Source organism: Aquila chrysaetos, chromosome 9 (assembly GCF_900496995.4).
Source record: "Aquila chrysaetos chrysaetos chromosome 9, bAquChr1.4, whole genome shotgun sequence".
Classification (NCBI taxonomy): Eukaryota; Metazoa; Chordata; class Aves; order Accipitriformes; family Accipitridae; genus Aquila; species Aquila chrysaetos.
The window spans coordinates 22,013,047-22,040,922 of NC_044012.1; the positions used below are offsets into that span (position 1 = coordinate 22,013,047).

General features: G+C 52.7%; 1 protein-coding gene across 1 annotated transcript in view; it reads right to left on the bottom strand.

Moving 5' to 3' along the window:
- The window catches only part of VAC14 (VAC14 component of PIKFYVE complex), a 65,241-nt gene that overhangs the window by 28,641 nt on the left and 8,724 nt on the right, over positions 1-27,876 (bottom strand). The window contains exons 6-13 of the mRNA XM_030025816.2: positions 27,439-27,548; positions 26,325-26,431; positions 25,121-25,255; positions 24,684-24,836; positions 22,583-22,643; positions 15,332-15,476; positions 14,968-15,033; positions 5,383-5,530 (exon numbers count right to left, since the gene is read on the bottom strand). Of these exons, the coding sequence (XP_029881676.1) occupies positions 5,383-5,530; positions 14,968-15,033; positions 15,332-15,476; positions 22,583-22,643; positions 24,684-24,836; positions 25,121-25,255; positions 26,325-26,431; positions 27,439-27,548 (925 nt within the window). The remainder of the gene's footprint in view (positions 1-5,382; positions 5,531-14,967; positions 15,034-15,331; positions 15,477-22,582; positions 22,644-24,683; positions 24,837-25,120; positions 25,256-26,324; positions 26,432-27,438; positions 27,549-27,876) is intronic.

The window sequence follows — 27,876 nt, forward strand, 5'->3', positions numbered from 1 at the left end:
TGGGTTTGCAATTCCCAAGACTTCAGCATCTCACCCCAAAGGGGGTCCCCAGATGAGCCAGGGTACGTATTTTGATGCCAAATGAGGCTTTTGCTGCACTGATCCTCTGGATCCCCCCACTCCCATGCAGCGTCTGTGCTTGTGCCTGCCTTGAAGGAAGGCAGCAGGCAATGATAATGCCAATGGGTTTCCTAGGAAGATTAGCAGTCCACTACTGGCTCGTTTTTCTTTGTCAAGGTAAATCTATAAGCAAAAACGCAGCAGGGGTATAGCTCAGACAATGTACAGAAGAAGAAAATACCCAACAGAGCTGCAAAAACGGGACCAGTTAAGCTTGGTGGTGTGTTTAGAGCGGGCTGAGGCTACCGCATGGAAAGGTGAAGCATATGGAAGATAACATGCAAGCAGGAACAAGCAGCAACGGACTTTGCTCGGCCATTTCTGCACCAATATTCATTTCGCTAGTTTAATTGTTTTCATCTCATTCCTCCCCCTGCCCTCCAAATTCCTTGCAACATCTTGGGGAAACTGAGGCAGCCCAGCAAAGTAACTACACAGGGTGTGCTTGGCTAGGAGTCATCTTATCTACACCTTCAACTTCTCCTGAGTCAGCCCCTACAGACCAGTAATCCCAGCTTTTATTTGGGAATCCCCAACCTTTCTGGCCAGCCAAGTGCAGGAGGGATCAATACCTGAAGACGTGCCAGGTGAGTTATGGCTACAGTCTGGATGGTCTCTCCTGGGGCTTTCCAGGGCATCCCAGCACCTCCGTTGCAGAGCATCCAGGAAAAGAAACAAATCACCCTTTTCTTCTAATTCCCCTCCTCTCCAAGAGGCAGAAGAGCGTTTTTGAAAGCTAACCCTACTGAACAGCTCCAGGCCAGTAGGGAAGGAGATGGTAGAGCCACCAACCATCAGGAACCAGAGCATTGAGCTCAGAGCACTCAGGAGCAACAGGTCTCTCCTCTCTTGCCCGTCTGGCTCCTTCACTCCCTGCTGTCGTACTCCTGATCCCATGAAAGCTGTTGGAAACTGGCTCCTTTGAGAGCAAGTGGTCCATGGTGCGGTTAGCTGTCTCCTTGCCTTTTGTGGAGAGGATGAGTATGGAGACGTTTCCCTTTTATCCTTGCCAGTTTAGCAAACCTGAGCCATCTGACGATGAGCCAGCTTTTCTTTCCTACCTTTCACGGACCCCGTGCACCCTACAGACTCTTGCCGAGTGTTTTCATAGACCACCCTAATGTTTTCCAGACCATCTGGAGGTAGGACCTTGTCCTACACTGCTGCCTCTGCAGATCTAGGACTACACAAATGAACTGATAGACAATGTAAAGGGAGTGGTTTGGCTCACTGAGAACAAAATCCCTCAGAAAGATGTCGATAGGAAACCCCTATCACAGAACATCACAAGCTCAGCCCAGGCTCTGGAGCGCTGCGTGTTCTCCAGTGGGGATACAGCAAGTCTGGACTCAACAGACCACGTTTCTCAGGGACTTTTAGCAGCCTCCTCCAGAGTAATCCACTGACTGCTGGGATGTCCATGGATTGCCAGTAGAAACCAATGACCTCAGGTGTGTTAGCGCACCCACGTATGGAGTCAGCCTCCCGGTAAACATCCTATAGTGTGAGGTGCTCACAGGGTACGCCACCGTCCCCACCATCTCTGGCAGGAAGCCAGGGAGGAGAGACCGGACTGAGCTGGAGAGGAAAGTGCCTCCTGCAAAACAAAGGGTCATAACCGCTTCTCCTTACACAGCTGTGGAGAAAGGAAGAGATATGTGCAAGAGCTACCCTGTATGAGCCAGCAGATTGTACCAGCATCCTTTTGGAGGGGGCTTTCTCCTCCCATGCAGAGCAGAGCTGAAAACTAGGCTAGAGGGCTTGCACCTATGCTATCATAGGATCACAGAATAATTTGGGTTGGAAGGGACCTTTAAAGGTCATCTAGTCCAACCCCCCTGCCGTGAGCAGGGACATCTTCAGCTAGATCAGAGCCCCGTCCAACCTCACCTTGAATGTTTCCAGGGATGGGGCATTTACAACCTCTCTGGGCAACCTGTTGCAGTGTTTCACCACCCTCATTGTAAAACATTTCTTCCTTATATCTAGTCTGAATCTACCCTCTTTTAGTTTAAAACCATTACCCCTTGTCCTGTCGCTACAAACTATTTACCCCTGCTAAAAAGTCTGTCCCCATCTTTCTTATAAGCCCCCTTTAAGTACTGAAAGGCTGCTATAAGGTCTCCCTGGAGCCTTCTCTTCTCCAGGCTGAACAACCCCCAACTCTCTCAGCCTATCCTCATAGGAGAGATGTTCCATCCCTCCGATCATCTTCATGCCCCCCCTCTGCACTCGCTCCAACGGGTCGGTGTCTTTCTTGTGCTGAGGACCCCAGAGCTGGATGCCGGACTCCAGGTGTGGTCTCACCACAGTGGAGTAGAGGGACAGAATCACCTCCCTCAACCCGCTGGCCTTGGTGACAACCACTCTTGGGTCATCTGCTCCTTGTCCCCACTTCTACAGGGTTGGCAAAACACTCCCGAAGCAAAGCAGACAGCTGGATTCCCATCATACAAACCAGATGACAGGCAGTTGCACCATCACCCCAAAGACTGGGGAGCTCTTGGGCACAGCCCTGAGGACCTTGTCCCTGAAAAGCGGGCAGAAGATAACCAAGGAGAGACTCATGGAGGTCAGTACCCAGTCACCCTCTCCCAGGGCAGCTGGAGCAGGTTAGGAGGAGAGATGTTGGGTCTCCCAGGCGATGCTGGGCTGGGCTGGGCTGGCCCCAACTCATTGTGTGTGGAGAAGGCGTCAAGGGCAGCTGACCTTACGTAACTGGAGAACAAAGCGGCTAAATAAAAACTGGAGCTGGGAACGGGCTGCGGAAGTGGGACACGGCTTTCCTGACTAATCAACCAGCATCTGAAGGAAACCGAACTCAATGGCAGGGAAACAACTGCATAAACACATCCCGAGGGAAGAAAGGGAGCGAGAGGAAGTGGAGGGAAGACCACAGGGGCACTGGCCCCTTCCACCTCCCCTCCTGCCCTCACTGCTCAGGTGGCAAAGCCTGGAATGCTGAGATGGAGAGCACAGCATGGAAACCTGCTGTGAGCTCAACGATTTTAAGGGGTCTCCATGCTCGTTTACCTGCAAAGCCACCAACTGCACGCTCGGATGGGCCTCAGAGGTAGGAGAGGAGCAGACCTGAGATGGCTCAGCAGCTCTCCTCCCACTGCCAGCTCCGATGGCATCTCAGTCTAAAGTGGGATGAAGGGAACGGAGAGATTTAACCGCAGAGGGAAGTGCTAGTACCCTGCAGCCTCCCCTCCAATGGTGCAATAGCATCCTACTGCCAATAAAGCATTGTCTGAGCCAAGGCATGCTAGCCAGTGAGGTGTGCTTGGGGAACACTCCCATACATCCCAATAAAAAACCGGTGACCCCAGAAAGGGGTACACCCTCTTTTTGGTGCCAGCACCTGGTGATTTTTGCCTGGAAAGTGCTGTACTCACAAATGTCTCAGCCTGCAGGGCAGAGTTTGGGTTCACTCACTCTCACCATACACCACTACTCTGGGACCACGCGCAGACATAGGAATTTCCAGTAGCCACCCTCCTGCTCCAAAAAAAGCCCGCCCCCACAACAACCCTCCGACAAAAAGAGTCTTTTCCAAGAGCCTCTGCTTTTCCAGGTGTAATCCAGGAGGGTTCTGGCCCAGCTGTGACCCCTCAACTCCCCTGGGAACCTGAGCCCAGCAGCCGATCCCAGTTTCAGCCCTGGGTGGTCAGCACCAGACGGGACTGGGGCCATGTTAAAAGTCCAAGGCCAATGAACCGGCTCCTTTTCCCCTCCCCCAAAACATCTGCCTTTGGGTAAAAGCCAACAACCCTGCAAAGCTCAGCCCCAAATAAATTTCCAAAGAAACAATTTCCTGGCACATTACAAGGAAGAGAAAAGTAGGTGAGAAAGCCAGTGCCCATTAGGACCTGCATGGGGACAAGCTGCCCCATGCTGGGGCAACAGGAGCTCCGGCTCCAGCAGATCTGCTCAACGTGGGGAGAGCCAGACTCTTTTCAAACATTACACTTGAATAAGTGAAGCCAAGTTGCTCTTCCAGATAGCTAACCAGGGCCACGGGAGCCGTTAGGATCCACGCCATCCAGCCTGCTATTTTTAGATCATCCACAAGGAAGGAAACCTCAGACAACCATCAGTGTGAGCTGAACTGCAGCTCCTCAGCTGCTTGGCCAGCACTGCAGGAGCTGCTCCACCCAGGCGGTCTCACTTCTGACATGAGGAGGATGGATGAGAGTTGCAGAGGGCTTGGGGAGGTTGCCAGCATTGCAGCCCCCACCCCTCCACCGCAGAGCTAAAGCTGCCAGCATGAAACAGGTAGATCTGCAAAAAAAAAAAACCCCCCCAAAAAACCCCCCACCCCAAACAACCTGAAACCTGAGCTGGTGCAGACATTTCTAAGCCCAGGGAGGGGTGAGTGATCTGGGATCTTCAGAGAAAACAAAGCCTGGGGAGCGGAAAGTGAAGCCTCCCTCTCTGGCGGTGATTTTGCAAGGCCCCGTGGCTGCATCCTGCACAGGGAGAGGCAGACTCGGCTCTGCGCTCGGGTTGCAATGCAAAGCTGCCATGAAATGTGCTTTTGGCCGGGACGACCTAGCCTGGGGAGTACAACAGGGAGGGCCTTAAATAGCAGCAGCGGAGGAGAAGGGGCAGCCAAGCAACTGCAAAGGATGAACCACAGATGAGGGAAGGTGGAAAAAACTTCCTGATGTACCGGGATGATTAACGAAAGGCTTTTTTTTTTTTTATCCCCCCAGCCCCTAGAAAACAGGGTTGTCCCTCTTCATCTCTCTTCTGAGGTCCCACCTGACACTCAGAGCACCACAGCAGTTCCTAGTCAATGTGGGCAGCCTTGAACAGGCAACATGGACACAGACTGAACCCTCTGCAGATGCATCTATGTTTTGGGCACCCAGGTCTGCAGCCAACATGCCGTCCCAAGCCGCTTTTAGAGGCTCTGAGGGCTTTTACACAGAGAGAAGAGGCTGGTACCCAAGGTCCCATAAAAAATGGGGCAATAATGACCTCCCTCCACACCGGCCTCTGCAGCATCCTGCTGTTAAACAGAGTCCTAAATCCCCAAAACATGAGCTAGAGGAAAGAGCAATAAAAATAAAAAAAAGCAGTACCCTATTCTGCACCATGGCAGACTCAATCCCCAAGCTATGCCGGGTAGGAATGGATATATTCATTTATTACTGCAAGAGAGGTTTCTCCGCCTGCCCGAGCAAATCTGACTGGTGCCGGAGCATCAAGGGACCGGGGAAGCATGGAGCTGCGGCACAGAGCTGCGGCACTCACCAGAGCTCAGCTGGCCGGCCCTGGCCGGGACGTGAAGCTCCACTGGGCCAGGTCGCACATCGGAGCCGTCGGAGGGACCGTGACCCTCCGTCTGTCCTGCTGGGGAAGAAGCGATCTCGGCCAGCACTTCCAGGTCCTTCAGGATAACCTGCAGAGAGAGGGATGGCACAGGGTGAGCATGCACAGGGGCAGACGCCGCTGGCGGGGTCAGCTTTCCTTTCCAAACCCACGGCCGGAGAGAGCGAGATGGGAAGCAAACACCAAATCCCAGCACATCAAGAAAGACGTAGGGAAGAGAGGGCTACCTATGAAGTTCAAAGTGGAAATTTCAAATGATTGCAGAGAGGATGGGGCAGGAAAGAGAAAAGGAGGGAAAAAACCCCAGTTTCTGCTCTGTCAGTCCCAAGGGAGCATGTGAAATTAAACCAAATTTACACAATCAGGAGCAGGGCTTGCTTCTCCCTCTTCGCACTTCAGGGAGGTCTGGGTTTTCCTTCTCCACTCCCCTTCATAACCGCAGATTTGGGACAACCCCAGCAAGAGCATGGGGATGTTCTCGGGGGCAAACACCAGTCTGCCTGCCTGCACCCCCTGCACTCCCAGCTCACCCTATTCAGGGCAGCAGCCCAGAGCAGGCTTGGCTGCCTGTGCTCAGGACATCGAGGCAGAGCTACCATTCAGGTTTCTTTCCTTCCAGAAATCGTCAAATTAGTCTATATATAGCATTTCTGGGTAAGTTATTACAGGGTGGGTTTTTTTTTTCTTGTCCTCAACCCTTCTCATGTCTCAGGCTATTTTGGGTCCCCCTTCATTCAAATGTCCTTGGGTCTAGATGTTTCATCAGCCGTCGCTGATGCTCTGAGTGTAGTGGGGCTGTGTGGTGCAGAAAGGCTGTCAAAAAGGGCCGATTGCATGTCTAACTCATCAGCATCCAGCGTAGCATATCCATGACCATCCCTTGCCCACCAGCACAGCGTCCCAGGCTTTCCACATGTTCTCACAAGGCATTGTTTTGAGGAGCTGCAGTTATATGGGAGTTTTAGCTTCTGAGCTACCAAAAACCCCCCATGCCCCTGAAAAAAAAGCCAGTTACGCCTTTTTTTGGTCATGCAGAACTTGAAAATATGACACCCGAAAATAAGAAAGAGGGACCTCTGGGTTTCTCTGTTGTAGATATCTTAAGCTGGGGGGTTTTTTTGTAGTTAGGGCTCATTTTTAAGCCCACAACAGCCTTTGAGCAGGCAGCACGTGTCCAGGCTTTGGTGCAGAGCTGGCTGTGGGGAAGCAGCCTGCCGCAGGCACCACGAGGCTCCAGCACACTTGGGAAGACCCTGTGCCTATAAACACGATTAAGTCCCATCCTGCGGCTCCCCTGGGGATGAAAAAACAGAAGATAACAACAACTTGTGCAATGAGGAGCTATGATGCTGCTGTCCCCGAAGAATATGGCACCTCTGTGACACTGTCAAGGATGGGATCTCATTGCCATCATGGGACATCACTGCCATCGACAGCCTTCAACCTCTTCCAGGGAAGCAATGCTATGGTCCTCAGCAGAGCAAAGACCTTGGTCCTCCCTCTCCACCCAGCTTTGCAGGACTTTCAAACATCGGTGGCTCAGATAAGCTGATGCTGGCAGTGTTTTGTTTCAAGCACAGGATGCCCTTGAGCAGAGCTCACAACGCCTGGTCTTCTGAAGCCCTAAGTAGATTCTCTAGTGGCTGATCACGTGGCTCAGCTGAACTTGCAGCCTTCGAGCGGGGGAAGGCACTAATTTGGGTCTCAAGTTCTCACAGCTGGGGAATAACACCCATGGAGGCTTTGAAGTCTCACTGTCTTTGGCTAAAACTGGCAAAGAGACTCAGTGCTTGGCTACCAGAGCCAGCAGACGGGTGAGAGCCGGGACTCTTGTTCAGGCTACTGATTTTGCCGAACCCAGCACGCATGCCAACACAATCAGGATGGCGTATCCTACCATGCCGTGGCCATCTCAACACATAGCTGATGTACAGCACAAACCACCCACCCGCAATTGCCACCCTGCTGCATTTGCTGCTGCCCTGATCCCCTTCCCAAGCCCTCCCACCCACCCCAGCACGTGGGCTACCAGCCGGCGTAGGCTTCACCAGCAGCTCTCACGGCACCAGGAAACAGGACCAAGACCCTGGGCTGGGCAAAAATCACCCCTGCTACCTCCCAAAGCATTTAGAGCCATGTCTTATGCCATGAGGTCAGATCCTTAATCCAACCTCTCAGAGCCGTGTGCCGAGCCCCATCTCCAAGATGCTGCTTGGGCTCAGGATGCTCTGGCCAGGCTGCCTGGCCAGCAGTGACCGGCACCACCGAGGGCATGACTGGACATCTCGAGCTCTGGAGAGGTTAAGGAGTGTCCCCCCAAGCCAGCTGTGTAGGTCACAGGCAGGAGGTGGAAAAAACCAGCAAGGACTGGATTTTACAATTGAAAAACATGGAGGAAATAAGAACCAGGAGGGATGGGTGCACAAACACCTGGAGGAAGAGGAGGAGCAGGCGGCTCCGAAGACCCGGGGTTTTCCAGCCGTGGGAAAGAGGCAGGGAGCTCTGGCTCCTGCTGGTTTTTGCCTGAACACTCTGGAGTGGGTTCCCAGCCAGGGACAGAGGAAAGCCACGAGCGCTTGGTATGCACTGCACATCCCTGCGCTAAGCAAAGCTGGAGCTGGCGGCTGGCTTTGTGTGAGTGAGGAGGCTGTAAGAAAGCAATATCCTGCCATTGCCATGGCAACGGGCTGGCTGCGCCAGGAGCGAGCCGGTCCCATCCGTCAGGAGCCCAGCGACCGTCGGACCTGACAGTGCCAGGAGCACAAGGGCCGAAGCCATTCCCAGCTGCTGAGCGAGGGCGCGATCCTGATGGCCAGCCCAGAGGAGCAGCCACCGAGGATGTTTTCCTGACCCAGAAGGGATTTCCATGAAGGTTTCCCAGCGGTGATGAGATGTAGGGTGGTGTGCCCCTGCTCCGGGCAAGCATGGGGCTGGTTAGCGTGAATTGGAAGGGGCAGGGAACGCAGCATCATAATGGATGGGGAGACCCGGCCGACATTGTGAGCCAGTCCCAGCATGGGGATGAAGAGCTCTTTGCACAGCCAGGGGACGAGGAGCAGGTTATCAGACAGTTATAAATAAGCTACTTCTCCTCCCTAGGAATAGGCAAGATTTCTCCCTGTATTGCCTCCAGAGCACGGATTTTGAGGGCACACAAAACTGTCGGTCTCTCTGGCTTCTCCAGATCTAGGTCAGGTTAATTTGCTGCTTGTTCTGGTTGAACGGAGCCGAGACCAGCTCTGCTGGCAGCGGCGCAGGGGAAAAGCAGCCCCTGAATAGTGTGTGCCGGATGGGGTGCACCCCCTATGTGCAAAGCATCGCCTTGATGCTCTTGGTGGGGTGGGAGGTGACCCCAAATCTGCTGCAGACCCCTGGGAAGCAAGACTTAGCACCCTACAGCACATGCTGACTACCAGGACACCAGGGCAGGCTGCAGGAGCAGCTCCTGGGGCACACATGATGGCAAGGATAGGGACTGAGCTCCTGAAGATGCTGTCCTTGCTGGTATTTATGGAAAAGTTTTTTAGAAAAAAAAACAGAAGTGAAAAGATGAAAATGCCTGCATGCAGCAGGGAGATGCTCACGGGCAGCCTCGGATGTCCCGGAGAGTGGGTATTCCCTAGGCAATCAAATGCAGCACACAACACCATGGACAAGGTTATTCTTGCCAAGGAGAAGACAGGAGTTCAACTGAAGCAAGATGCTACCAAGATGGAAAACAAGAAGTTTATGGGCTGCAGAGCATTTCTTCAAAGGGGACCAAGATCAGGGAGGCTGTGGAAAACCCCACGGCATCACCAGGACTGGCAAGACAGCGGGGTGGAGGAGCGACCTGGTGGGGACCAGGAAAGCTGAGGATGTTGCTGGGTGCTTCCTCCTGCTCCACCACTCCAACGCAGCCTCTCGCTGCCGCCACATGCAGCGAGCTCTTCCCCAGAGGGCTTAATTTTTTATTTTTTTTTTCTCCCTCCAAACCTTTTAGCCATAGCCAGGATAGGGGAGGCAAGCACGGGCAGGCAGTCCCGGAGCCAAGAGCGGCCAGCAGCGAGGCTGGCCAAGCCCCAGACACACACGGTGTGAAAAGCAAACTTGTGTCCGTCCCCCCCCTGCCTCCACCGGCTTTAAAGACAGAAAAAGAAAAGAAAAACCACCATTAATCTTCCCACACCAATTTAACTGGACTTCTTTTCAGGTCCCGGGCACAACAACTTTTATCCTCTAATCTTGCCAAGACCTTTTTTTCCCTTTACAGCCACCAGATTTCAGCCTGCGACCGGGAGGGTATGGGGAGCAGAGGAAAGGCAGCAGGGCTGGGGGCTTCTCCTCTCCTCCCCAGGGCAAATCCTGCCAGGTTGTGCTAACACATGCTCACAGCATCAGCGAATACAGCAGGCAGTGTGTGTGGGAGTCACTTGGTAATATGGCCACAACCACCCAAAACCAGGCTGCAACCTGAAAACTCCCTATCCTCACTCCTGCTTTTGCAAATCCCCCATTTTTCCCTGCTGCGGGTATGTGAGGGCCAGGTCTGCAACACCCCAAGCGGCAGGAGCACAAGCACCGTCACAGCACCTCTTTAAATGTGTTTAATTAGCATACAGGGAGCTTAACACACCACCTGATGCCAGTCGCAGGGCGGGATGCCAAAGAGGTATTTCTTCATGCATTAGAGGGCAGGGAAGGAGGCAGGACAGGTCCAGCCAGCGGGATGGGGCTGGAGGAAGCTGGAGCTGCCCTGGAGAATCCCTGCAGGCCATGCTGCAGGGGGCTGGATGCCTGCAACCCCTTCAAATTCAGCACCCTGAGTCCCAGAGCTTATGATAGGCTTTTATTTGCTACCCTGTCTCCCATCCAGCACCTTCCTCTGCACCGCAGGGAGCCAGGCACCCAAAGCCAAGTTCACCAAATCCCGCATCCTACACCTTCATCCCACCCTAAGCCAGCTCCCCAGGACAGGGATTGCCTGTCCTCTGTGGCAGAGGGGTTTTCTGTGGTTTTAGTCTGCTCTGTGATTTCACCCAGGAATGCTACAAGCACCATCTTGAGCCTGGACTGCCAGTTTACCACTAGTTGTTCGGTATGTGTACAAACTGTATGTGCATATGTATACGCAAGCCATGCAATTATGGTCTGGAACTGGTGCTGAGCTAAGAAGCTCCCTGTGGATCGCACTCCCCTCAAGAAACTTCCTATTCCTACACGATGCAGTGCACAGATTATCTTTCAACCCAGTGCCCTTGCAGTACCTCGAGTCCTTGAAGAAAGCATCACCCCGCCCTGCTTTAAGACTTCTGCTTACGTGCTGCTTCCACATATTGCAAGCTGGGCTGACCACATTTTCCACCATCCAACTGAAATTATATACCTCTCTCTATACCCCACCATTTCAGTCCTAAGCTTACCCTCAGTGTAACTTCCCTCTTGAAAACGGGTAGCCTCCCTGCTTTGGTACCTTGTAGCTTTGAGTCTCTCTCCAGAGAAGCTTTACCACCAGAAAAATTAAAATAAAAGCCAGGCACATGTACATTAGAGTTCTTCTCTTTGCAGTCTTTAGTTTACACCCTCTGCTTTGCACAGAGTCACAATATTTCGGCTGAGGCGAATTAAAGGCTGGGAGCTGGAGCACAATGGCTCTAAAACCAACAGAGCAAAGCTCCAAACCAAACCATGCTAAGACAGCTATTCGCTTTGGTACAAGCTTTTGTTCAGCTTCATTGTACTGGGAATCGGGTGTGATGGGAGAAGTTCGCCAGGATTTAGTACGACAGCACAGCTCAGAGAGCAGGGCAGAGACCTGGGCTTCAAAACCCTGCACTGTTGCAGTAGGACACACAGGAGGGGTGCAGGAGTTAACAGCAAAGGAGAGAGATGAATACCAGTATACCACCATACCTGGGGTTCCTCCTCCCCTTGTTTAATACTGGAAACCCAAGAGAGGGGCAGAATGTTTCAGGTTGTCGTGAAGAGGTTGGCTTGAAGGTCATGCAGATGTTCAGGAGTATCACTACCTCCACAGCCAGTGGTAGCCCAGGCTTAGCTAACCCTCTCTAGGGAGGAGTACCAACTCTTGTCCCATGCCAGAAGGACACTTCTAAGGATGCTCTAGGAGATACAGCTGCAAACAGCAAGCTAAGAAATCATTTGAATCTTCTTGCTGTATTCAAAGCCTTGCCTGGCCACTGCATAAACGCAGGTAGGTTTTCACATTAGCAGAGTTGAGAAGAAGCTGGAGTCTATCCTGCTTCACATCAGACACCAGCTCCACCTCCTGCGTCATTCCTCCATGAGTCAGACAAAAGTCCCAGCACAACTTCCAACCCCCAGCAAGATTGAGAGGAGCAGATAAGCAAACAGGAACACGTTCAGCTGTGAAGAAGTAACTCAATTTTGGGGCCTGAGAAAGGAAAACAAAGCAAAGAAAGAAAACCACCAGCATCACTGCTTCACAGTTTTCTCAGAGATGCCCTCACTGCCTGTTGCATTCACCTGAACTCAGCACCTGGGTCCAGCTGGGAAGGACCTAGGGAACTGAACAGCTACCTCAGAAGCTACCTTTGCACCAGGAGCTTGCAGAGGGAGATGAAGACCTGAAGAACAGGTCTTCTTTTCAGCAGTGCCTACCAGCAGCAGTGCTTTTAACCTGTGGGTGGAAAGATCCAACCCGCTGCTCCTAAAGAGCATTTGGGCTTTGACTTTTCACCTTTTCTAACATCAATTCTTCAACTGGGTGTCAGGGCTGCAAGACTCACACCGACAAAAGGAGCAGCTTGTGCAGAAAAAACAACTCCCAGCAGGATCCTGTTAGTCTTGGAGCTGTAAGAAAGTTTTTAAGCACATCAAATTTTAACCAAAGCTTTTAGAAATTGCCTTCAAAACCAGGTCTCAAATGCAGGATGGAGCATCTCCCTGGTGGGGAAGCACAGGAACCAGCACGAGGTGACGCAGTGCAGCAGTACAACATCTGACAGCCAGGAATCCTGTATCCCGACTTGTCTACATATCAAAGAGAACTGCTTGCTTCAGCTTCGCTCTGACTTCTCTGCACTGCCTTTGTGAATTTTAACTAGGTCTCTTGACCATTTCTTTACTGGCCCAGGAGAACTGGGTAGGAAGGGGAATAATAGAGAAGGCAGGGATGACTCAGGATGCCACAAATGCATCATGAGATATTGGCCCCTGTTCGACATGGTGGAGGTGGTGCAACACCTTGTGCTACTTGAACAATAAAAACAGGCGTGACAACTTAAAGGGCATGGATCCGGCTCCATCCAGCTCAAGTCTCTCCTTGCCTTAGGCTTGCTTATTCACGGCAAGTGCACAGAGAGACTTGGAGGAGCTCAGCAAGACCAGACCTTAAAAAAATGTGCCTGAGCATGGTCTTTCAGTCTGATGCAAAGCCCTGACTACCACTGAACCTCCAAAGCCAGATTCTCCTTTGATGATGAGCTAGCGAGAAACAACTGCCCCAGGATAGCTTCAGGGTGCATCAGGAGAGCGACAGCTAGCCTCCAAACCGTGCACGGAAGCCAGGGGATCCGCGGGCGCTGCAAAAGGATGTTCAACCTTGCTGGGAAGAAAGATGGTGCCAGCACTGCTGCCCAGCCAGGTTCCCTTGGGGAGGGCAGCACTGCAGGATGAAGACAGCAAAAAACCCCCTGAAGATGTGTATACACCTTGTGCTACATCACACAATGTGCGGAGGAGCCCCTACCTGGAAAGGGGAGGGAGATGCTTCCACCAGAGAGCTGATGGGTTACCTCACATAGGACCCCACACTAACCCGGTGATCCCCAGCCCGTTAGCCAAGAGCTTCTGGGGATCCCAGTCTACTCCAGGACGACGCGATTGTGCATACAAATACTGTACTGAGCAGGGAGTAATGGCTAAGAGAGCACCCTGCGTCCCCTTTTCTAATAGGCACTGACACTGCAGGTTAGCTAGCTCAATCTGTCCTCATTGTTCCCAAAAACGCCCAGCTCAAAAACCCCCTACTATTTCGGTCATTTCTATTTCCTCTGCAGAAAGCAGCAAATCTGGTTGGGAGCCAGCTGAGCAGTGGTGTTTAATGGATTGACTTGTCTATGGATTTCCTTAAAAAAAAACCCCTCCAAATATTTAAATAAATAGAAGACAGGATTAAATAAATCAGCTTAAAATTACTTTTGAGCCATTCCCAGTTATGTCACATGGAGGAAATGCATCACCAGGGTCCTTTCTTCACTGCTTTTTTCAAATATTAATAAGCAGTGTAATTGCAACATGACTCACTGCGATCCCCTGCCAAGCTGGAGAGACTATCTGCAAGATGCAGGCTTTCTAGAGCGTTGCAAAGGCAGATGTGTGCTTGGGGACTCTTTTGGAAAGGTTTGCATCATAAGCAGCATGGTATGGAAAATGGCCAGGGAGTCGCTTGCCTTTGCAAGTCATTCCCTTGCTTCCTCATTCCCTTCCCTCCTCTCTTAACAACCCCTTGCACATGGGATTTATTGCGGGGTTGGGGTTTGATGCCCTGAGCATGTAAGGCAAAGCAGATAGCGCCTGATTTTTATTCCATGAGCAAGGTCTGGGCTGAGAAACCAGCTGGGATCATTTGCCGCTCTGGGCAAGAGGTATCCAGCTGATGGCAGAACTGCTACCAGTGCCTGGGCCAGCTGTGTGCCGAAGCTGCCAGCCTCCCACCCAAGCACTAGAAATACTCCAAGGGTGCAACGGAGAGGGGGAGAAGACAACAAAGACGCCAAAATTGAGATGACTGGAACCAGAGAAGAAGGGTGAGGAAGAAAAACAAGGAAATGGGAAAATGGTGCAGCACCTCAGGAAAAGAGCAGCCTGGGAGATGAAGAGCACTGCACTGGGAGAGCAAGGCGCAGGCAGGAGAGCGAAGGCAGAGCAAACTGGCTCACTCATTGCTGCCTGACTTTCTTTGCTCACCTCCAACCCGAGCAGTTCCCAGCCAACCTGATGCCACTGGGCATCTATTGCAGCCCCACCAAGCAATGCTGACGCTGCCCTGCTAGCAGTGGGTGCTGCTTAACCACCTAGTGACTCGGATTTTGCAGCGCTGGCCGGACACGATCCCCCTCGCATCTCTACAGAGCCATCACAAGGTGCCCAAATTCCCATTCACCAAGGACCTGACCACAACCCAGCCCCATGGGGAAGACACCAGCTTTGGGACCCGAAGCCCCAGCTGTCTTCCCAGATAGGTGAAAAGGATTTTTAGAAGTAGGCTTTGAGGAACCAGCTCTGAGAGATGGAGAGGAAGGTTTATACAGACAAAGGGTCCCAAACACTCCAGCCTGGAACTGGCTGGGCTTTCAGCCAGGCAGTTACCTGCAGGCTCTGCATTGGGTCTTCTTCAGTTTAGCCAACAGGGTTAAACTTCCCAGTGCCAACACTGGCCAAGCCTCACAAAATCCCTCGGTTCAACCCTCAAAATCCAAAGCCCAGCTAGATGCGGAGACAGTAAGCTTTCAGGAGGACTTCTACAGCAGCTGCAGCACTTACCTCATCCGACTCATCTGAGAGGGTCCGCAGCAAGATGGGGAAGAGGCTGTCAGTGTGTCGAAACATCTAGAAACAGAAAGACGGACAGCATCAGTCCTACAGGCCTGCTCCCCCCCTGCTACAGGACCCCTCGCCCTGGGGGAGGCTGCTGAAAGCTTCACCAGCATTTTCCATCTGAACTGGACAGCTCTTCTTCCTTAAGCTACTGGGTATCCAGCAGCCAACGCCTTCTCAGAAAAGGCAGGTGGACACGCGGTTGCAACGCTGCCGAGATAATTATAGCCAATTCAAAGGCAAGGAGCAGGCTGGGACCAGACAAGCTCTGGAGGAAGCAGCAGGCTTGCATGCCAAGTCCCCAACCTACCTTACGAGGAGTCTTGATGTACAAGTGGTAGAGCCATTTCAGGACTGCAATTCTGGTCATCATCCCAATGGACATGTCATGAAGGTGGCAGTCCAGCACCTGAACTATTCCATCCAGGTTCAGGGTCACCTGGATCCTCTCAGAGCTGCACAGAAGGGAGAGAGGCTGGTTCAGTGCTGTAATGTCCAACTCCTCACACGGTGGGCAGGTCTACAACACACCAGAGGCTGCATCAAACATCTCAGCTAAAACCCTAAGAAACATCAACTGTCCCCTTGGCCTGCTACTGCCCCACTCAGCCTGGTCACCTACATTTCTTACTCTGTGTATCCAGATCCGCTCATGGCAAACCCAACAACTGTGCTCATGTCTTCAAGAGTTATGACAGCCAGGAAGCAAGCTCCAGGCTTGCAAGCCTGTGGGGTCATGGCTGGGCATGGCCAGGTTTGCCCATGTGGCACAGGCACATTCTGACTGGCATTTCAAGATGGGGAAGCACAATGAGAGACACAGCAACACACCAAAAACTTGTTTTGGAAGCAACAGAAATCTCCCAGGCTTCAAGGTTTACCACCTTCCCCAAACAGCTGGTACCTACGCATGACAAGACCCCAAGCTAGATGAATCCAGTACCTTGACTGTGTTGAGAAACTGGTCCGTATTGCAGTCGCCAGGTTTGGGGTTCAAAGACTAGAGATCCATAAAATGCACTCAGAATCCAACTCAAGTTTGACCAGCTCAAACATCTGCAGAGAACATCAACCCATGTTCTCAAACTCCACTAGCTCGGGCCACCCAACCAGGTGAGGACATCCAGTTTCCGCTAATCCCAGGAGACTCGTGCTGAGGACTGCAGATGGTGTCCTAGCTGGCAGCGTTTTTGGGATGCAGCTCTCTGCTACAAGACTGCCTTGAGATCATCTTGTTTCCCAAAAGCTGTCCCAAAAGATGAGGATAACTCTTGGTCATCAAGCAGGATGAAACCAAACAACTCCCTTAGTTCACCAGGACACTGCCTCTTTTAGAACACCAACAGCCTGCAGAGCCTTAGCTCTTGCTCCCTGGTTTTTCCCCAAATAGTTGGGACCTGCATTGGGACAGGAGACCCCAACACAGAAGAGGTCATGTAATGGCATTTTTTTGTCCTGTTTGTGATCCTGAAGTCTACCTGATGGTTTCCCACCTCAACAGCAAGGACGTGGGAAGTACCTGTCGCAGGAGACTAGGTTAAGGAGAGATGGTTGGACCTGAGATGGTTGGAGCCAAGATGGTTGGAGCAGACCTCCAAGAGGTATCTGCATTGAAGACCTAAGTCACTCCTGTCCTACTCAAGCTACTGAATTATTCAAGGCTGGACCAGACTCTTGCTGATTTTTCTAGCGTGCGCAGAGCTGTTCTGCCTCTTGTTTGATAAGAAATCCTAAGGGGCAGATTTCTCATGGTATAATTTGCAAGTAGAGCTGCGGCTTAATAGGATTTGATCTTCCCCAGGACACACGTTGTAAGGGCGGGACGAGGAGTCTGCAGCCCCTCACAGCCCTGCAAATATCTGACTGCTTGAGCTGCCTCACGTAACAGATTCTGGGGTCTGCAAATTGCATTTCGAGTTGGAATAAGTTTTGCTTTGATGTTGCAAACAACAGCCGAGGGCCAAATGCTCAGATGTGCAGAACTGAGGGGAAGAAGGGACCCAGAGAACAGGGAGTTTGGGAGAGATGTCCAAGGGAGCAGTGTCCCAGGCCATTTAAGCCAGCCTGAATGAGCCCTGTATTTGGTTTTCCTGCAAAACCTGGTTTTCTTGCAGCGGCGCAGCCTGCTACCCACCTGGCACAGGGCTCCCAATGGAAGAGGAGCACAAATCCTCAACCCAATTATATCTCCATGCCAAAATACACACTGCCTGCACAGGATGGGGAAAAAACCTCAGGGTATTGTGTGTTTTCAGAGGGAAGCAGCTGAAAGGGTGGCACGCAGAGAAGTGGCATGTGAAGCCAGCCAGTTTGGAGGTGGCCTCAATGCTGTCACATCCACGAGCTCTGTGCTGCCATGAGGCAGGTGGGGAGGACGCAAGGCGGCATGGTTTGCCACAGCACCCTTAGAGGAGGATGCTGGACTTCTGCCAGCACAGCAACAAGCCATTTCCAGCCCAGCTTGAGCCAAAATTGCTTGTGAAAACCCCTTCCCCAGTGATGCAATACCTGGGCAGAGGCCGGGTGGCTCAAGCCAAAATCCACCCGAGCTGACCCCAGGAGGTGGCTGGCAGCGCCAGGCTCACCTCAAGTCAGCCAGACCCCAGCCATGCCATGTACCACTGCCCTGCAGCTCCACCAGGCTCAGCTCCTGCTAAAAGGCATGGTGGCCGGGCAAAGCTCCTCGCCAGTTAACCTCTCCCCGCATCTGCCGAGAAACATTTTAGGGAGGTTGCTGGTGGAGAGCAGCTCCTTTACTCAGCACAAAACCAGGGCACCATTCTGAAAGGCAAGAGGTCCGATGAACATGTGAAATTGGGCTAAAATCCCTCACCGACCACGCTCCTCTGCCTCCAAGATGGAGCGGCACCAGATTCCTGTGGGCTACCACCTTTCCAGGGGGGAAGGCAGCAGCCAAGCACGGTGAGCGCTGCCGTGGCTGCAGCTCCAAAGCAGGCTCGCAGCTCACCCCGGCTCTCCTTAATCCCCAGGCACTGCAGAGCGAGAGCAGCAGTAATGGCATTGCATTAATGCGATCCTCTGGGCCTGCCACGCTGGCTCCCAGCGCCAGCATCTGCAGCAGGGCAGATGTCAGATGCAATCGCTTCCATCTAACCCACTACCCCAGATTCTCCTCCAGAGGATGAACGTGGCCCCGGCATTGCCTCTGTGGCTCGCCTGTGACAGCGAGAACATGTTTTTAGGGCAAACTGAGCAACAATGGGAGCTGTACCAGGCTCTCACCTCTGGATACTGGTAGCTTTTGCTCAAGCTGAGCAGTGGGGCAGGAGACCCCCCCCAGCACGTCCCCCCGTCTCAGAAAGCATCCTCCAGCACAGGAACAAAGCTCATTTTCTCACTGCGTTCAACCCACAGTGATGTTTTTCACATGTTTCCGTGTCCCTTATCAACTAATTTTCTCATTTCTCCCCTTTCTTCAAGGGCTTCTGCCATCTCTCTCCTCAGCGGTCGCCTTTTCTCTGCCAATGCGTGAGCTGTCATCTCCCTCCTGGCCTCCTGCCCAGCCCAGCTGCTTTCCTGACCCCATTTTCAGACAAGGTTAAGGTCTAGGCCAGGCTCTGGCCTTTAAGTGGCCTTGCCAAGGGTGGAAATATCCAGGTTCTTTCATTGTGGTCCAAGTCACAAGGGCAGCTCCCATACGGCCTGGCAGCTGTGCTGCTCAACAGGCTCGAGCCAGCGGCCAGGAGGTAAATAGCTCCTCTCTGCTATTGGTCCCACAAGCTGTCGCTTTCTTGTCCTCTATCACTCTCATCTCGGCGCTCTTGGCTTCCTTCTGCTTACTGTGGTTTCCAAGTACTGGAAGTGCCCACAGCACAAGCGCAAGATGATGTCCCAGGGAAGCGATGAGGCTAAGGTCTAGGCAGAGGCATCCAGTCCAATGAGCTGTGGATCGCCACGACAAGGGTTGGGGCAGTGTGCCTCAGGTCCCCCTCCAGCCCATCCATCCAATGGCATGGTGGGAGCAGGGAAGGGAACCCATGTCCTTGCTCCAGGCTGGGGAGGAGGGCCAGGAGGAGCCTCCCCAAGAAGACACCCTGGACCCGAAAACTGCAGCAAGGCAGACTCCGCCAGACAAGCTGCTAGAGAACAGGACTCCAGGGCAGGCTTAGTGCATAAGCTCAAAGCAAGCCATCATGCTTGCCTTCGGCCAGCCATCCCCTGGGTGCAGCAGGGCACCCACCACCATCCCTACCCTCTACCCAAGTGTTCATCAAATCGATGAGCTCCACAGCTCACCGGCTACACCCACAAGGCGTGCCAGGCTCTGGGCACAGGGCTATGTTGACTTCCAGCACGAGACAAGCAGCAGCCATTTTAGCTTTGTACTAAGCCCTAACTACCACGTTTAAAAGTCCAATTTAAATGCAGGCTTGGGCAGTTTAGCCACGTGGCAGCCATTTGGCCTTTCTGCAGAGCAACAAGCAGCTTCACGTGTCCATGTGCTGCTGAACACCACCCAAAACAAGAAGCCTTCCTTGCATCAGAAGGACCACAAAGCCCCCAAGTCCCTTATCTAGTTTGGTGAGGGATTGTGGTCCCATCACCCTTGTCCAGCTGCCATGCATCTAACCCAGGCAGCCCTGCTGACCGCTTGCCAGCCGTTCCCGACCATCCACACCCAGCAGGAGGGTTGGGAAGTGGTGTCACACTGTCCAGGTCTTGTACTGAAACACCGATGCAGTTACAAGAGCCTAAAAGGCACTTTCCAGCTGTTTTGGTCCAGCGACACAGGATAGATGCCTGCATCTTCTCATGCAGCAGCTCAGACTGACGGAAGGAAGCCTGGGCTCTGCTCCAGCAGCCACGCTTCCACCTCCCCTTCCTGATCCAGGCTCACACCAGCAATCGCAGCATCGGCAGGGTCAGCTAGGCCATGGGAAGGCTCCGGAGCCTCTGAAACACGCTTCTGGTCCGCTTCCAATGACGGTTTTTGCAGAAGCTGGAAGCAGGGACCACCACCTGCATGGGGAGCCCCACTGTCCCTCCAGTCCTGTGCAGCCAAGCTCTCCCAGGAGCCAGTTTCCGTCCCAGCACAGACATGGTCCCCATTTCCTAGTGAATGCAACCAGGAAGCTGGCAATTACCCTGGAAGTATTTTGGATTGCCAACAGCACGTTTTAGGAGCAGGGAGGGCGCATGTGTCAGTTTGTGGCCATAGGAACGTGCCCAGCATCCATCTATCGAGCATTCAGACCTCGTCATCTTCTTGGATGGCATCTTCATGGAAGACGTCCCTCTGCAGACACCGGGCCGTGAGCTCCTCCGCCCCTGCTGACTGAGGTCCTCCTTTCGCCGCTGCTGCAGCGCTATCCCTCTGCAGACGGCTGCGCAGGGAGGGCAGGAGAAGGGGGCGTGAGAGCTGGATGCCTGGCGCCGGGCCATGCTCCATCACTCGCTCGCCAGGGGAGACTGGGGGAAGCAGGGAGGGGAACGAACAAAAACACAAGCAAAGAGTGACTTCATCTTAAAAGGCAGCTGCAACTTCCTCCGTTTGCAAGCTTTCCAGCTTTTCAAAGCAACGCAACGGTTTCCTGTGGTCCTGTCTTGACACCCAGTGGGCATTCAACATGCAGGCAGCTGCCTGCTCCCTGGTGTGAGTTACAGCTGCAACTGGCTACGGGTGCCAGCTCTGACCTTCCCCCGGCTCCAGGACGAAGCCAGACAGCCTGAGCAATAGATGGAGCACCAGGCAGATGTCCAGGGCTCCTGTCGCCCATGTACAACCCCCAACCCCATGCCAGTCCCCCAAAACAGGTGCCATGGCAAAAATGTTTCAGCTCCCGACGCTGGGCCAGCAGAGAGGTCACACGGGATGGGGAAATAGGCTTTGGGGCAGGTAAACCCTAGGACAAAACCTGGAGTCTCCTGTTTAGAAGGGCTTAGGAGGGCTCAAGGACAAGTCCCGCTGCAAAACCAGGTCTCTTAGAGACACAAAGGGTCTCGCCTGCTGTCCCAGACGGTTTTCCCCGGTGCTTGGGGAGCCGGCAGACTGCTTCAGTTTGGGCAGCCATTCTCCTGGCTCTCAGTGACACTGTGACCAAGTCATTGCAGCTCTCCCTGCTTCTGTCCCTCTTTGATATTCACTCCCTCTCTCCCCCAGGTGCAAGCTCTTCAGGACAGAGACACAGTTATCACTTGTCCTCCTGGGCTTAGCACCTCTCCTTTTCCTTCCCCTTCCCAATTTCAGCCCTATGCACACCCACTTCTGCTCCAGCTAAACTTCAAGGGCTGAGCAGGGCCAGGACACAGCAATCACAGGAAAGCCAGAGAAAACCATTAAAGTCAAAAACCAAAATCCAGGTGGAAATGAAAAGATCTGTACTTTCAAGAGAGGAAAAAATGAAGGGTATCATTACGATGAGGGAGTTGCTGGGCTTTGCAGGAGTGCAAAAAAGGAACGGAGGGTACAGACCATCAACCTGAAAAGCTGACGCTTGCATTGCTCTGGGATGCGTTATGATGGGCATCACCTGTCAGTCTTGCTGGTAGGATGCAGCTAGGGTAACGCATCCTATTTTGGGGATCACAACAACAAATAAATATCTGCATCAGCACAATAAAAGTGTTGGAAATCGTGACCTCTGATGAAAGGAACTACAGGCAGCAGGAGGAAAGGAAAGATGCGTTATAAGAGCAGATGGATTTGTCCCCAGATTCACTGACAGCTGGATGGGAAGAAAGATATTTACAGGAGAGATGATTTACACGAGATATTAGGAGAGATGATTTACACGAGATATTGGGAGAGATCATGCTAGGCATGGAGCTGCTCTTTGCAGGCCTGGGGCTGACTAATGCCACCCAAGGGTGGCAGGAGGACAGGCTGGCAGCAGATGCTGCCAAGACCCCTTGCCTCTCCAGCAGCTGGAGCTGGACGGTGTGGCCTCAGGTGCTGCCCCACAGCACTGTGCCGTGGTGGGCTGCCAGGACTGCAGCATGGAGGACTGCGGTACCCAGAAGCAGGGTCAGTACTCTCCAAGCTCTTCTGCCAGCCCCAGACAGCTCACATACCACCTTCTCATGAGGTGTCTGCACCTCTGGCAGACCAGCACACCACTGTTCCTCTACCACTATTCCCCTGCAAAGGCAGGAGGGAACCAGATACCTCCTATTTTGGCCAAGCTAGAAGAGCCATAACCAAGACAACCATCCACCTTCTCCCCCCCTTCACCCTGTCTTTTAGCTGGAGTGCCCAACCATGGGGGCTGGAAGACAGGTGAGGTGCACAATCCCAAGTGCACAGACACTTGCTGCCTCACCAAACCTCCCTGGGGGGCTTTGCAAGGTCTCCTGGGTGGGGGACAAACAGCTCAGTTTACCATAAAGTCAAGACATTTTGGTGCAAATGTATCAGAGAAAAGCAGTCAACTCCTGGAGCATCCCCAGTCATCCACCCCACTGTGACCCAGGAGACCCCAAACTGCTTTCCAGCCCTGACCACCCTTCCCCGCAGCTTTGTCAGCATCTGCCAGTTGTCGTCTGTACCCCTCGAGGCCTTTCCTTGTTCTCAAGCCACTCTGAAGCAACAAACAGACCCTACCTGGTTACTGTGAAGACACTGCTGTTGCTGAAGTTGGAGTCACCGGATGCATCCAGAGAGCCTGGGGGGCCAATAAAAAGGAGACACAGTTAGTGGAATGCCAGGGAAGGTGGACAGCAGGACTGGGAGGCTGGAGAGCTGCATGACCTTCTGCGAAGACATTACCAGCCATCGTCTGAGGGTCTGGGGACCCTGAGGATCCCTTCTGCCTGCAGTGAGCATTTTACACTCCTTGTCAAGCTCTTCTCCACTGCCAGAGGTACTGGATGGAGCTGGTACAGGACGGCACTTATCCAGCAAAATGCAGGCTGCACAGCTTCAGATCTCTGCCCCAAACTGGGTCTCCTTATCTGTAATAGTGACCCAGATACAACCTTCTGATGGTTTCAACCATTCTCAAAGAAGGAGCTCAGAACTGCAGAGCTGCCTTCCACCATCCAGATTTCAATGCCTAGAGATACCACACAAGCATAGGAAAGGCTGAATCCAACCCAGGACATCTCCACCTGGCCAGGTCTCCTGCGGCGTGACTCCATGTGGAAACCAAGCTACCCAAACAGCTTTCCAGCCTAAGCTCCCTGCTAAAACTGGGTCTTACAAGCACAGCAACAAAGCACGATGGGATGAACTTGAATCCTCATGCCCCCTTGTGCCAACTGCCTCTACTCACACACGCAGCGGCACCGCCACATCAGCACAACCAGGGAACAGAGCTGAGAGTTTATGATACAAAAGCATCACAGGTTGATCTGATCCTGTCTGCTTCAAGGTGCAATCCTACCCCAAAGGGGTAGAGATTAAAGCAATTAAACTTTCTGTTGATGTTTTAAAACTCTTCTCCAATAGATTTTAATAAAAGGAGGTATTCTTGGGACAAATAAGGAACAAAAAAGGAAACTTTTTGCTGCTGTTCTATGGCACTAAATTTTTCCACTCCATCCCATCCAAAAAACCTGCTGCTTTGGCCGGGAATCGAACCCCAGCTTCCCGCGTGGCAGGTGAGAATTGTACCACTGAACCACCAATGCTGCCCTGTTTACTGTCTGAGTGCCCCGGCTGCCTGCTCCTACCGGCCCTGCACACTGCCACCTGCCTGCTGCCCCACATAGCTCCCTGCCTCCTTGCCTTCGTCCCGGCTGCTATTGTACAAGAAAACCCTTCAGCCTTTTAATTCCCACCTTCCTGCTCCCTCTCACAGCAGGATTTTCCAAAAGCCGCTTGCAGGCATGTTACAGAAGAGCACTGGGCTGAACGTACAGTCCCAGAAGAATACAACAGATTACCCGCACGATTCAAATGTTACACGTATTTCACACGCCTGGACAACAAAAATGTGCCAGAAGTAGCATTCAGTTATCCCAGGACAACAGCATCAAAGGGATGCTGGAAAGCTGAAGCTGCTGCTGTTTTCAGGCATCAGTCTACCAGGACGCTCTCCATTTAGTTTCTTCTCACTTGAACGCTCTTCCAGGTCTCCCGTCCCACTTGCAAACTTCTGCCTTTTCTGTTCCAGAAATTTTAGGACTGGGACAACACCACATGATGGTCTCTAGAGCACCATGAATTTAGAAAGGACCCAAAATTGTTTTACTTTCTGTTCGTTACCCTTCCCCAACACAGACATCCTCCACACATGTGTTGATGCTCTCCCAGGACTAATACAGCTCTCTGAGCTCTCCTTTGGGTGATGGCAGCTCCTCCCAAACCAGCCACTACGGGACAGGTGGGCTATTCTCTTCCCGTGTTATGTAGCAAGACACTAAATGTTTAACTATAAACGATCTTTTTCAGGTCAGCTTAATCACTAAGTCAAAGTGAAGCACAGTGAGGGGATGGGGATGCTCACCAGGGAACGCAGCACTGCAGCACTGCTTGGGCTCCAGGCCAGATCAATGACCCTGCTACGCAGACAGCACCAAATGTGTCTGTCTCAGCAGAGGATCATCTGTGGAACAGGACTTCGAGGCTCAAAGAAAGCACAGAGGTCCCATATGCCCTGAGCTGCCCCAGGACACCAAACCAACTCAAGAACTTCTCTTGAGAACCTTCCCTTGACCTTCCCCTGAGCCACCTCTAGTGGCTCAGACCAACGGGGACTCACCGCTGGATGCTGCCTCTGGCTTGGAGAGGGACTCCTCTGAGGTGGGCTCTGCAGGTAGGGTCATCGACTGCTTGGCCTCATCCATTTCATCATCCTCTGGGATGACCAGCTTCATCAGGCTCTGGTTGCACACGTTCGCCACCTCCTTGATGTCTGAGTGGAGGCAGTGTAAGGAACACGCAGTCCCACACGTGGCTAGGTGCCACATCTGGCCAGCCACACAGAAGCCACCGCAGCCCCACCAGGGCTGTCCCAGCCCAGCTACTGCAACCTCCCTCACATCCAAAGGGCTGGTGCAGGTTTTAGCACTTGACAGGAGGACTTCTCCTGGCCCTCTCCAGCTGTGCAGCTGGCCCTGCACCCCAGGGGCAGGAAACAGGCGATTCCCTGTGGGTTGCTGCAGCAGGAATTGGAGCAGCTCCAAGTTACAAGGATACTCTTCTTGCGATCATCATAGGAGAGACACGGCAGGACAGCAGTCAGGATCCCTGAGGAGTAAGGCAGCATCACCCGGCCAGCCAGCTGGATGAACTCCCTCATCCAACACATGGCTGTCAGCTGGATCAGGTCATCTGGAAGACATAGGACAAGCAAAAGTGAGGGAAAGGACAACATTGGCAGCTGAGCAAACTCCACAGACCAAGGACCACCTGCAAGCAGAGAGCTGCCTCTGCTCCATCCAGAGTCACTAGTTCAGAGAGACCCTAGTCTGGGACAGTTTAGTCCCAGAAGAGATAGGTAAGACCTGAATCTGCAGTGAGGCTGAGATTAAACACAATCATTAGGTTTCAGAGTTAACCCAGTTCAATCCGTAATCCAGGTTTCCCCATTTACAAGTATTCTGTCAGGCTTCCCAACACACAAGGATATTTCCTCTGTCACACCTATAGCAGTTGTGTGTCTGGGTCAAGCATTGCTCCTAGAGTCGGGGTTTTGTTAACCTCCCCCCTTCAGAAGAAATTCTGAAAAAGGGAGCACTGCTGGGGCAGTCAGCCGAAGCAAGGCCAGATTTTAGGGTTAAACAATGTAAATACATTGGGCATCAGTTTAATCAAGAGCAAGCGGTCTCGTTCTATTTCTATTCTTCTATCTCGCAAGAAACTCACTCCCTTCAGCAGCGTTTAAAGAGCAGTTTAAGCTCAATGAGCACAGCTCAGGGACAAGATCCTTCTCAGGAAACAGATCCAACTGCAGCTGTAACCCTCCGCCACTGCCTACACAGCAGACCTGGAGGAGCTACAGTGCAGCAGTAACACAAAGCACCAGGCACATCACGTTTAACTGTCATGCCTATGCACCTAGTGCCACCAGAGGTTAAGACAAGCCCCTAAAGAGATCCTTCTAGATGTGCCAGATATCCACAGGTGCCATCCACAGCCAGATATTTTACTTCCAGGCACCTCTGCTTCGGAGGATGCCAGACCTGAATTTGAGGCTGGGGGATGAGCAGTAAAAGACCAGTAGTGCCAACCATGAGCAAGCTGCCTGTTCCCCCCTTTCAGCAGGATTTGCATGCACAATGACAAAGAAAAGGCAAGTGGGTGAGCTGGTGAACAGCCCACTGGAAAGCTCCTGGCCTGAAACTATGGTCGGTACTGCAAACCTGGAGGCGGATGCTACCGCTTGGTCCTGCGCACTCACCAGCCGCCTGGCAGTGAATCACCAGGATATTGGCCATTTCTGCAAACTTGACGCTGGAGGGATTCTTCTTGATCTCCTTGAGGAACTCCCCGAGAGCCACCTCACACCTGCAGAGAGGCAGAGCAGCTGGTTAGTGCTCAGTTGCCCCAGACTGAGAAGTTACGGAGACCAGCCTCCTACATGCATACATAAAAAGGATGCTGGTGGCATGGCAGGCGTGCCTCTGCACAGGGGCAGGGCCAGGAAGGACGAGGCTGACAAGCTCGCCCTGCCCTAAGGCAGAGACAGCACACAGCTGCAAGGATGGAGGCGATGATGACTGCCTGGAGCCCCCTGCACCTTCCGACAACTCCCCTAATAGCCACAAAGGCTCTGTTGAGATCGAGGTGTGCCTGGGGTGGGGAGCACAGAGGGGAGCAGGGGGGCAGATGATACCCAAAGTTTTCAGCGCTTGTTCCTCAACACATGGACACTGGGAAACAAAGAAGCAGGGAGGACCCAGGAGGGCTTTGCAGCAGGATAGACCCAGGCCAGTCTCACCACTGACTTGTCCCCTACAAAACAGGTCCAGTTATTCTCTCCCAGCACAAGAAGCCAAGATCCTCTGACCTCCCTGAGAACACCCAGCCACTGCTGTGCTTCAAAATGCCCTTGTCTTGAGACCAGCAATGGATCTCAGGAGCAAGCTCGCAATGCTTGCTTCTCTTCTCCACCCAGGAGATGCTGGGTTGGTGCTCTACCTTGCTGAGAGAGGCTCGCATGCTGCAAAGCTTGTTCACAGAGCTCATAGCCCATCCTAGAAGCACACATGAGCCTCTGCAGCTCTGATATTGGGTGCAAGTGCTGAGAAGGCAACAGCTCAACCAAGTCAAAACAGTTTGTCCCCCAGCACAGACCACAGTGTTCTCCACAGCCACTCCAGCCACATCAAGCTAGGGAAGAGAAGCCCTTGCCAAGGACACTTTGATCCACCAAGACAGCTAGATTGCTGTCTCCCACCACACATGCAGGGTTTTGCTGCAGTTATACAGAAGAGTTGCAAACAAATGAAGAGGGTGATGGACAGACGGTGAGCAAGACACAGCCCTCATGCCCAGCCAGCCTCCACACTCACATTTTCCGTATCTCCTTGCTGTTGTCTCCCAGGATCTGGAAGAGCCCGTCCAGGATTTCTGGCAGATAATCCAAGAGGTTGATGTCAGGCACAGACTCTAAGACCAGGATCTAGCTCAGGAGAAGAATAAGAAAGAAAAGGTGAGTTTTGGAGAAGCTAACATTACCAGCACAAATCTGGTGCAGTACTGAGGAATTCAGAGTTGCGCTGTGTGGGATGGGGGGGAAGGACAAGAGAACAGCACAGAGTTGCCCATCTCGGAAAGAAGCTGGGCTAGCACAGGAAGCAAGCAATCAGCCTGCAGCATTGCTACATTTCCAATCACTGCTCTGTAAAATAGAGCAGGGATCAGGAATGACTGCCAAGATGCATGCAGACAGACCTAGGACAGCAAAAAGTATGGCTGAAAGAGAGCGCAGCGGCACGCATCTCTCCCCA